This window comes from Ursus americanus, chromosome 2, assembly GCF_024610735.1.
Source record: "Ursus americanus isolate L20-20 chromosome 2, mUrsAme1.1.p, whole genome shotgun sequence".
In the NCBI taxonomy this organism is placed as follows: Eukaryota; Metazoa; Chordata; class Mammalia; order Carnivora; family Ursidae; genus Ursus; species Ursus americanus.
This window is the reverse complement of record NC_142128.1, coordinates 34,818,212-34,830,272: the sequence shown is the minus strand read 5'-3', so window position 1 is coordinate 34,830,272 and position 12,061 is coordinate 34,818,212. Positions and strand designations below refer to the sequence as shown.

At 39.0% G+C, this 12,061-nt stretch overlaps 1 protein-coding gene across 12 annotated transcripts in view; it reads left to right on the top strand.

The window, feature by feature from the left end:
* Positions 1-12,061, top strand: part of RBFOX1 (RNA binding fox-1 homolog 1) — a 1,395,365-nt gene that overhangs the window by 820,173 nt on the left and 563,131 nt on the right. For all 12 annotated transcript variants that reach the window (XM_087870651.1, XM_087870643.1, XM_087870620.1 and 9 more), the window contains one exon: positions 7,380-7,421. In XM_087870651.1, coding sequence (XP_087726777.1) covers positions 7,395-7,421 — 27 coding nt within the window. In that variant the 5' untranslated portion in view covers positions 7,380-7,394. The remainder of the gene's footprint in view (positions 1-7,379; positions 7,422-12,061) is intronic.

Sequence of the window (12,061 nt, the reverse complement as noted above, 5' to 3'; positions counted from 1 at the left end):
TCTCCCTTACACAAAAAAAACAAAAACAAAAACAAATGAAAAAACCCAACCACAACAAGTGATGGGCTCTGTATTTTCATATTTGACATAAATGGTACTGTTTGCCTGGATTCAGAGGACACACTTCATTGTGGGATACATTTGGAAGGAGCAATGAGCTTTATTACAACCAGTGTGATGCACAGCATTATATTCAGGGATTTGAGGTCTTCCTGAACTCAGATCTCCAATAAACATTTCATATAAGAACCCAGAAGTACAGTAGGCAGATCAACATTTCTTTTTATTTATTTATTTTTTATTTTTCACTTTTCCACTGAAGGGAATGCAAACTAAACTATATAATTTCCCTGAAAAATTGGAGTTGAACTTTTTCTAGGATGGCCACCCTGGGTTTACCCTTTTGGTGTCTTGGGGAGTTATTTATAGCTACCGTTAATTGAGTAGCTACTACGTGCCAGGCACTATAATCTCCATTTTATTCATCTCGTCCTCTCTCTTTGGGAATTTTCTTTTTCTTTCCTTCTTTTTTTTTTTTTTAATTTTTTTTTAATTTTTAGAAAATTCACCATGTGTCATTTATATCTGTATCTCCTCCCATTACACAGTGCTTGTCAGATAGTAGTAACTCAGAGTACGCATGCCAAATATATACAATAATCCTTAAATGCATGAAGGAAAAGGCAAACTGTAGAATTCGCCCTAGGTACTTTGAAGCATGCCTTTATAGGGAATGCCATCTTATTTTAGAAGAATTTATAATGACTATAGAAATGGAGAATTTGAGAAATGTATGAGGTACCAACTGATTTGATTTATTGAGTTCTCTGTTGCTAGACTTCTTTGGTGCTTTTCTTCTGAATAATTCACAATCGCCCTGAAATTTAGAATTTCTAACATTATATTATTTCAAACAATCTACACATCTATTTACCCATTAATTTATTGTGTGTCTTATTTCATTTGACTTGTACTTTTCCCAGTTTAACTTAATCTCTCATCAGTTTCCTCTTTTGCTTGATTTTTCCACCGTATTGAATTACTCGCACTTCATAATTTCACTGAGGTTTCCACACATTCTCCTCTCTCCTTGAAAGGATTTTGTTTAAGTCATTCTTTCTCTGGGTACGTTTTCTAAAAAAACAACAAAACAAACAAACAAAAAATAGCACATTTTTTCAACTCTCTAAAACGAGGTGATTGTCCCTCCTGTGTGCTATTGGCACATCTTATACTTCATTGTAGCTAATGTTTTTTGTATTGCAGTTATCAATTTGCTGTTTTTCCCCACTTAGTGAGCTCCAGAAGGCTTTTGTTTTTACTGTTGCATTCCTAGTAGTTAGAACAGTGTCTCATATACAGAATATACAGTGTCTGTATGCATTTGCTGTTGGATACATGGAGGAATGGATGGATAGACAAACAAATAAAATGAATGGATTCCAAATATTGTCCAGTCTCTAGAAAAAGAAAGTCGAATAAGACTCAGTCCTTTCCCTTGTAGATCCAGTCCAATGTGTGGGAGGGGAAATCAAACTAGTAATAGGGTCAGGATAAAGTGGGAAGAACTGAGAAGAGAGAGCTCAAAGTCAGTAGAAGATGAAAAAGGCTGAGTCTGAGAAAGATTCTTTGGCCTGGTTGGCTCAATGAAGATAGGAGATGGGAGAAGATGAATCCCTGCTATTAAACATCCCGTTCAACCAGGAGAGCAAAGGGTCTCATGCTGAAGTTTATTGCTTCAGTTTCTAACCTTTCATAAGTGCTTACTTGGCAGCCCTATCGAGAGTGGTATTTGATTCTCTGGAAGCATCTTAAAGGAGCAGCACCAGACCTCCCACTTTCCCTTTTTTCATTTAGGCTATAAAATATATTGGTTCTGTGCATTACCGCCATGAGAGGAAAAAAAATATTGCATGTTAGTTTCCAAATGAAATGACATTTAGTGAAGTGTACATCTAAGGTATTTTTCAAGGTTGGCTTTTAAAGAGTGCACTGGAAGGGTCTTTCTTCATAACAGATGATAAGAATTTACAGGTGCCTTTTATTCTTTAGCCCTCTCTCGTAATGGTTATGGGAAAAAAATTTAAGAGGTCTAACAATAACTAGTGAGCCTTCAGAGCATCATTACACCCTGCTCAGAGTGTTGTGTGATGAGCACAGTTGCAACAGACCTATGATGGGACTCAGCCATCTTGCCTAACTGGCCAGTTACAGTCTATCACTTGGTGAAGAAGGGGCGGTGAGCAGCCATCTTGCTCAGAAGATGCAGGTGTTACAGAGTTGACTTCTAACCAAAGAGATAATGGCAAATGTAGGCTCCATTAGGCAGCAGGTAGAGTGTGGTGGTGAGGACATCCAATTCACGGAATATTTATGGGATCGGACAGGAACAATGCCCAAAAAGGAGAAGCAGGAAATTGTTATTAGAATATTGGCAAAACAGGGACGCCTGGGTGGCTCAGTCAGTTAAGCATCTGCCTTCGGCTCAGGGCATGAGCTCAGGGTCGTGGGATCCAGTTCCGCATCAGACTTCTTGCTCAGCAGGGAGCCTGTTTCTCCCTCTGCCTGCTGCTTCCCCAGCTTGTGCTAGTTCGCTCTCTCTGACAAATAAATAAATAAAATCTTAAAAAAAAAAAGAATATTGGCAAAACAATATGGGATGCCATCCAGGAAAAATGAAAATCAATCAATCAATCAATCAATCAATCAAAAACTCAAAAAAAAAAAAGTCCACTATAGAAATTACTCAAAATGTCCTTTTTTTATTATCTCCAAATCTCATTTTCCTTAATCAGCTTCATTCGAAGGACAACATAGCTATTCTCATGGCTGCTGTTGAATTTTGCATTTGACATGCTCTGTAATGGGAACATTATAACATGGCGTCACATCACATTGTGTAGTTCAATAGGCTCTTTGTTTTTTTAAACGTCATTGCGCTTCCGTGTGTCTGACAAACCCTCCTGGGTTTGAGGACACCTGTTAAAAATATTAATCTTGTTATTAGATAAAGCAATTTAGCTAATTAATTAAAATGAAAGGTATCACTATTACAATAACAATAACTGTAAAAACACATATTACTGCAAGCCACTGATACTAAAATATTTTCCGATTATAAGTGTCCTGCGTGACCTTAAGGATACTTTGAAAACCACAGCAAAGAGTTAAGAAAAAAATATTGTCATCACTATTTAATTGAACCTACTACAATTTAGTTTTAGATTGAGATATGTGGCCTGTTTGAGTTAATTTTTGTATAAATAGAGTGAGTTTCAGGTTGGGGTGTTTTGTTTGGTTTCTGTATATAGACATCCAACTATTCTAGCATGTTTTTTTTTATAAAGTAGTTACTGTAAGGATTACAGTACACACATACTTCACTTCTCTCAGTCTACATAGTGTCGATATTTTACCATTTTAGCCGGAATATAGAAACCTTCTTGACATATGTACCCCTTTACTCTTGTCTCTTTATGTTGGTTTATCTTAGGTACGTTGCAAACCTTGCGAGACGATTTTGTAATTTTTCTGCTTCTAACCATGACACATGTTTGAAAGAACTCAAGAGGAGTAGACCAGTCTATTGTATTTATATTTACCCATATGTTTACCATTTCCTTTGCTCCTCTTATCTTGATGTTCCGTATTTTCTTCTGGTATCAAATTACCTCTGTCTGGAGAACTTCCTGTAACAATTCTATGAGAGCAGGCCTGTTGGCAATGAATTTTTTTAGTTTCTTTAATATCTCATGTTCATTTCTAATGGCTCTTTTTGATGGAATTACAATTCTGGATCGACACTTCTTTTCTTTCAACACTTAAAAAAATCATGTGCCCCCTTCTTCTGGCCTCCCTGGTTTTTGTTTGTTTAAATGAAAAATCACAGTAATTTGAATTGTCGCTGTCTCACAAATAATGCATCATTTGTCTCTGGCTGTTTTCGAAGTGTGGTTTTGTTTTGTTGTTTTCTTTGTTTTGTTTCTCAGTTTTTAGCAGTTTGATTATATCTGGATGTGAATTTCTTTGGGTTTTCCTCTTCAGGGTTTGCTAAGCTTAAATGTATAGGGTTGTGCCATTTGCCGAATGTGGGGAATTTTTAGCCATTATTTTTTCAAATTTTTCTGCAGTGAACTCTATCTTTGTTCTAGAATTGAAGTGACATGAATGTTATGTCTATTGGTTTTATTCTACAGGTCCCTGGATTTACTTTTCTTTAGATTGGTTGTTGTTTAGATTGGATGCTTTTTATTCTTATGTATTCAAGTTCATTGAATCTCTTCTGTTATCTCCATTCCACATTTGAACTCATTCATAGAGTTTTATTTTATTTTAATTTAGGCTATTTTTTTACGGTGCTAAAATTTCCATTTTGTTCTTCTTTGTAGCTTCGATTCCTTTGCCAACACTGTCTATTGTTTTTTTTTTTTCATTTGTTTTACTGTGTTTTCCCTTACTTGTTGGAATGTCTTTATAATAGCTGCTTAAAATCTTTATTTGACCATTTCAACATCTGTGTCATCCCCGTGTCAGTGTCTGTGATTGTCTCTTCCCATGTGAGTTTAGATTTTCTCGTTTCTTTGTATGCCTAGTAATTCTGGTTGTAACCTGGGTAGACTGAATATTAACGTTATGACACATTGGGTCTTATTCCTCTATGGAAATTGTTGATATTTTTGTGTTAGGCAATTGATCCAGTTATATTCGGGCTGAAAGTTCTTGCCTTCCTTCTGTGCATTTTGCTTCCAATATCATATCTGCTGTCAAAGTCTTTGCAGTAATAGTTGGATCTGTCCCATATGTATGCATGCTAGTGGCCAGTCTGGGACCCAAGCAATGGGCCATCCAGGTCACTTTGCAAAGTCTGTGGTATCTGTTTGGGTCATATGCATATACGTGTGGCTCAGGGGTGAGTGTCGAGTTCATAAAAGCACTACATGGTGTCATTTTCCCAAACTCTTTCCTTCTTTCCAAACTCTTTCCAGGATCCTCAAAGTATTTTTTATTTACTAGGCCTCCCCTTTCTTGTCCTCCAGCCAGAGAGCTGGTGCTTTTTTACCCTGTTCCTGTGCTCCTGCAACAAAGCCTGCCTTTGTGGCCAAGTGGAAAAGAGGACAGAGCGAAAAGTCAGTGGGGATTTGATACCTCTTGGGACCAGAGCACCTCAGATCACAGAGAAACTTTCCCTTCAGCAGATGTTGGGCATCTCTCTCTCTGTATTTTGATGCTTAATCCTGGGTTCTAGGGCACCTTGAATCCATATCTGGGGATGCCAGTGAGGGGAAGGGGGCAGAACCTACCACTTGTCTAGTGGTACTTTGATCTCTTTTCTTGCCCACTCCCCTGCTGTTGCTTACCTTGCAGAGAGCGCAAATCGTTGCTCGGTGCATTCCACGCACACTTAACACTTGCACCGACTGGGTGGAGACGGGGTGAACCGTGCTTATTCCATCTTACCTAGAACCAGAACCTCCTCACCTGCTTCACTTATTATATTGTGGGAACATATGCATAAGATAAAACTTACCATCTTAGCCACTGTGAAGTGTACAATTTAGGGGCATTAAATGCATCCACAGTATTGTGCAGCCATCACTCTCTAGTGTGAGAACTTTTCCATCTCCCCAAATGGAAACTACAAACCCATGAAGCTGTCACTCCTCACGGCCTCTTCCCCAAATCCCCTGGCCACTACTAATCTGCTTTCTGTCTCTGCGGATTTGCTCCACTTCCTTTTTTTTAACAGTTTATGGAGACAAAATTTACATACTATAAAGTCACTTATTTCAAGTGTATAATCCACTGTGTGTATGTGTTTCATATATTTATAGAATTGTACCCATTTTCTTTTGAATATTTTGGAATATTTCCTCCCAGTTGTTCCCCCTCTCTTTTCTTTTATCTTTCTTCCTTCTTTTTAATGGTCTATTTTACTGAGTTTTTTAAAACAGAACAGGGATTATAACATGTGTGCACCTTTGTAGCTTCTTTTATCAAAAACTAAATGGTGCCTTTTGAGCATTTCCCATTTCTGTTTTTCCAAACTGTGGTTCCAAATGCTGCACGTCGTGTCATCATATGAGTGTACTAGAATTTATTTTTAATTTTCCCATTACTGCACATTTTAATAGTTACAATTTTTTTTCATTCAGAAATAATGCTGTAGTTAATTGCCATGTAAATAAACATCTGTTTGTATTTCTTCTTATTTTCTTAGGTGCTATTCTCTGAGGTGATGCTTCTGGGTTAAAGGGCATCGCAAAACACCAATTTATAGATTTTGGATTCTGGCAAATCCAAAATAAAGATTCTTGTTTTTGTTTTGGAGAAAGTAGAAAGAAGCTTTCAATACAAAATACATAAAATATACATCAAAAGTCAGTTCCTAAACCTTTTTATCCTTTAGTGAAAGTTTCAAAAACTTACAATATACTGTCAGATGCAAGGAGTCAGGGGTTGCTTCATTGGTTAAAAAAAAATATATATGTGACAAATACACAGAATCCATTGTGAACGCAGACGCAGATTTTACTCCAGCCTGGCTATTTGAGCTGAAGGTAGAGTGAGCCAGTCCCCACAGAGGTAGAGTGGCCATATGTCACAGTTTGCCTTGTCACTCCCACTTCACATCTGCTGTCCCTGGCATAGTCACTAATGCCACCCTACCCTCTCCTCCAGCTCACATCCATTTTTCCTGTTTGGACAATACGTTTTGTGGTCACTCTAAAGAAGCATCCTTGATTTTAAGAAGCGCATTTTGGTAAGGGCCAGGGTCATCGAGGCATGGTATATGTGTCACCAGTCTCTCCTTTTTGAGCTTACGGTAGATACCACAAATTCATCAGAATTTCTTTGTCTGATATAAGTATTGTCCTCAGAATTCTCCCCAATACAGTTATGTGGGGACTTAACTACAGTCTGATTAGAACTGGACCATAAAACGGAGCCCATTTGCCAAGGCATGTAGGTGACACTGTGGGCCCTTGACATGGGACAAGACGTTGTGTGATGGCCAGTGCCTAGCCCCAACCATTGTGAGTGGGCCTCTGGTGAAGAGTGTCAGCACCCTTAGGGCCAGAGGGAATTTCACGCCGAGGGGAGCCTTCATCCCCGGGCACATTTTGCCTCCCACGCCCTCTACGGGATCTCTCTCCTCATTTCTCTCCAAGACTCTGGCTCATCCTAGCTGTGTTTCTGGATCACATGACTGAAAATCCAAGTGAAGCTCCAGCTATGTAGACCTAAAGAAAAAAATTAAATACATAATTAATTAATCCTGGGTCTGCTTTGAGCCGAGTGATTAGAAGCAACTTTCCATTTTCTTTCATGTTGTTTTTGTGCAGAACCTGCTGATTTCCCCCCTTTTTCTTTCTTTGTAGGTTTCAAGACAACAGATGAATTGTGAAAGAGAGCAACTAAGGGTAGGTGCACCTGCCAGTAAAATAATTCTTGGTTCTCGTTTCTGTATGATAAGCAAAAATTTCCTTGTCTCTCCCAAGACACAGGGTTCTAAATAGCGGGCTTCATCTTAAGACTGGTAGAGTTGAAAATATTTATCCCAGCTAATTTAGTATTGATTGAGCTGGTAAATACAGTATATCTTCCTTTGAAGTGCCATTATAGTAGATATGGATTTTTTGATTTAGATTCAGCAATAAATACTTCTCTTCTGGAATTTGTTTGACATCATCGTACTGTTTTTATGTACAACACGAGGTCTAAGTAATAACAAAGGTCAAAAGGATGTCTTGCTGCCTTCTTAATGTGAATACCAGGCTGTTTGCTGAGTGGCTAAAATGCTCTCTTGCTGTTAACTGGGGTGGGTGAACCACTAATATGTCAAGGACATTTTCTAGGAGCATTCAAGTCCTCTGTAGACCTTTTAGTTTTGGTGGCATTTGTGTATATAGAAGAAAGAGACAGAATTTTAAACCTCATATGCTATTTACCTTCTTAAGAATGAAACTCTCTGAGTGCTCAAGTGTGTTTGGGATAAAAAGTGTTCCCTGGATGAGGGGAGGATGCTTTGCTTATAAATGCAGCTGGTTGGCATCATTCTGCTCATGGTATCACGGTTGATATCCTTCTTGGCGTGGGTATGGTATTTTAAGAAATAGTATGATTGTCTCCACCCCCTCCCATTGTATTTTTAAAAAATGTGTTCATATTTTGGATGGATGACTTTGAAATCATAATTGGCCCAGTTTTAATGTCGCTGATGAAAGTTGGCAATTTTTACTGGACAGTGCGCCTTATCATCGTGTTTCCGTGTTATAAAACCCGGAGGAACCCACTGCTTTTAAAAGCATCACAGCGAGGTTTGGGGTTGGGGAACCATTGTGCTCAAAGGAATCTAATGCATCAGAATAATTTATTAAACCAGTCGAATGTCATTTATACACTGCCTTGTAACTTTTCAGAGCATTTACTTAATGCCAGTCTCAAGATGACAATGATTTGTAGAGTTCCTTCCATTTTACAATTGCTGTTGGCATCAGGTTTGTTAAATCCTTGTGTAAAACAGAGTCTGGTTGCATGGAACTGAGGAAGTGAGTTGCGGATGTCTTCTTTTATGCATATTTATTTTATGTGGTCTCCCAGCATGGCCCTCTCCGTTAACCTCTCATCTATACCCACTTCACTCCTAAGTACCTGTGCCTACATTAGCTGTGACTCCTTCGTGAAATAGCCTTCAAGATGTTTTAAGCTTTCCCGAGCTCTCTTATTGCTTTTCCCTGCAGTCTGAATTACTGGTTCATCCTGGTAAATAATGTATTGCAACTTCAGATTTCTCTTCCTGTTTGGATGAGGACGATGGCCAGAACTAGGTCAGAGCTAGATAAAGAGGAATGCATGTTTTTGTCTCCAGAATCCCTGATAAATTCCTCAGAATTAAGATAAGCCTGAAATCTCTATTGCAAATGAGACTCGCCTGGCAATGAAAGACTCCAGAGGTAATGAAGTGCTTGTGTGCAGTTTGAGGGGTTTATTATTTTGCATTGATGAGGACATTGTCAACAGGGGGGTGGTTTAGGAGCAGGAATGGCGCCCTTCCCACTCTGTTGAATAAATTCAAGCAGTGGTTTGATACAATGGGTCATATATTTTAGTCCCCGTGTGGCTCCAATAGCCCCATATAAAATTATCTCTGATATCATGAATTGGTGCTTTGTTGTTCCTATTGTAGTTTTTGTTTTTATATCTTAAACTAATTTCTGTTTTGAATCAATAGAAAACACATTTAAATTGATGGAATACACATTTTTGTGGTTCAAAATTTAAATGATATCAAAGGGAATGCAGTGAAGGCTTCCTTTCTGGTTTGAATCTTAGGCATCTAGTTCCTTCCTGGGAGACGCCCAGTGTTACTATGCTGTCTGGCCTTTGACATCTGTGGATATTTACTCTGTCTCCTTCTTGTCTTCCTGTCGTAGCTGTGTACTCAGCCCCTATACTACCTGAAAAGAGAACTTTCTTGATTAAGGTGATGGCTTTTATTTTATTTTACTTTTTTTTTTTTTTTTAGGGTCCCTGAAAGAAATTTGGTTCTGATTTGAAATTCTAATACTTGGCCATCTCAATGAAATGCATTTTCCTTAATCTCATATTTTTCTTTTTAGAAAGAGAGTCAGTGGGAGAAAAATAGTTATCCATTTAGTTACCATCACCATTTAAGAGTGCCTGCCTGCCAGCTACGCTTTCAAAAATATGTTTTAAATACAGCAGTCAAGCTGCATTTCCAGATTTGCTGTACAAGATGACCAGACCATGGGCATGTGGTCGAGTTCATATTTCTTCATTAGTTCATTCTGTTACGTTGTCAGAATTCAGGGATGCAAGTGGATAATTGTAAAATGCATCCTTTTTTCTTGGCCTCCTGGAAGAAGCAGCTAATGCAGAAAGATATAGCTGCTCTTCCTGTTTTGTGCATGTGGGCACTCTGTAGGGACTGGCATGCCCCAGACCTGCTCCTCTGCTCTCCTTTCTCTTTCTCACAAATTCTAAATTACTTTTTTCCAAAATGGACTCCAAGGTACATGTCTATAAGATATTACAAATCTAAAACAAATTCTCCGATTTAGTTAATTCTCTAATTCATTTTTTAAAAGTTGAAGAAAGGCAAACTTTTTTTTTTTTTTTTAGATAACTGAAGGACTTTTCAGAGCCTTTAATGTGCAAAAGTGAAGTACAGGGAGATGGATATAATATGCAATGTTTTGTAAAATCATCTGATCATAGAACATTTTTGGATGGAGAATATACTCTCGAGAAACACTCTTGAAAATGACATCAGTTTTTATTTTTTCCAGTTAGGATGTTATAGTCTACAAATACAGAAAAACTATGCATTATTTAAAGTATAAAAACATTTCATCACCTCCCAATGCCAGGGCTCACTTAGTGGAGTTTTGGTGTTAGTGCAGTGCTTTGGAATCTCTGTGCTTCTGTTGGCCTTTCTTTGCTTCTTCCAAGAGGAAGGACAAGAATCCCTTCCTCACATAACATTCTCATTGGGGAGGAAGGGGAAGAAGAGGTTTTTCTCATAGCTCTTGCATTTAATTGGAGGAAAATCATTCCCGGAAACCTTCTCTATAGAGGTTCTCTTTCATCGCATTGGCCAATCTCTATGCCAATCACTCCCACTGTCCTGGGATCTCAGTGATTGGCTACAACAGGCATGAGTCATCCCAGGGGACAGGCCCATTGTCACCTGATCGAAAACAGGATTTGTGGATATCTTTGGTGGCATTACCCAATGGAGTCTACCACAAAAGGAGTCCGCGTGGGCCCTCTCTGTCCCTCATGGTGTTGTTTCCTGCCAACTCCTTTCAGTGCTCCCTTTCATCCCACACACATGGCCATGGGAGCCACATCTAAAGCCCCAGCAAATACCTGAACTCTGGCTTATGGAATTTCATAGATGCTTTCACTGCCAACTTCTCACAGATCATATCTCCCCATTCTACCTTTTCTACCCATCTTGACCCTCCCTTTGTATTTTGCCTTATGTTCTTTGGAACCAGCCCAGATGAGTCTTTATTCATTTCCCCTCAGCATCAGCTACTGACAGTGCATCTCACCCCCGCACCCAGCTCAGCCCCAGAGATACTGTCCATGAGCTTCCTAGTCTCTACTCTTCCCCAGAGAAAGGCCTCATCCAGTTACTCCTGACCTGTGATCTGCCCTTGTCAGAAGGAACTCGTGTTCCCAAGTGAGCAAACTACAGAACAGAAAACCTGTTTACTCCTCCATCCCAGGTTTTGGCTGAGCCTTCCTCTGGGCTTCCATTTCAGATTGTCACTGGGTTCTGCTGGGGAGTTGATCCACAAGAGCTCACCATGAGATCTGTACATTAAGTGCTCCTGACTCTATGGGCTGTATTTACTACCTTGCCCCAGGGTCACTGGTGAATGAAGCCAACAGGTCGGGTAGTGCTAGCTGTGCAGTTACCATAACCCAGCCATCGACATTTACTGTTCTGGAGTGACAAATGGACAGAAAAACAACAAAGAGAGAAATTATGTGACCTCAGTAGCCCTGTGCCTTCCTCCCAACTAGTAGTTGGGAGATCTACCAGTTGGAAAGATGGTATGGTCATAAGGTAGGGGATCAAATGACCATGTTTGTTAGCATTCACATAAAATATTTGGTTACAAAGGCATCTTTTGTGCTGTGAGTATCTGATGCTGGTTTGGAGACTGTTTAACATATTTGGTTAGAACACTACTAAGCAGGCAAAGGCTTGGCTCCTAGGTGGGTCAGTATTTGTTCATGGACCAAAATCTTTATCAGCAATATGGCGAATGGATACCATGAGAGTCAGCATGGTACAACAGGTGGTTAGGAGTGGTCAGGAGCTCTAGTTTTATAGACTTAGGTTCATATCTCAGATCTAAATTTGCTCTCCTTTTTCAAAGCTTCAGTTTCCCTGTGTATAAGGTGGGGATACTTTCTCACAGGATTGTTGGTTGGATAAAATGACTTATGTAAAACACTTTAAAAAATGTGTGGCTCATAATCAGCAATATTAGCTATTGTTAATATAGTGTTCTTCCCAATG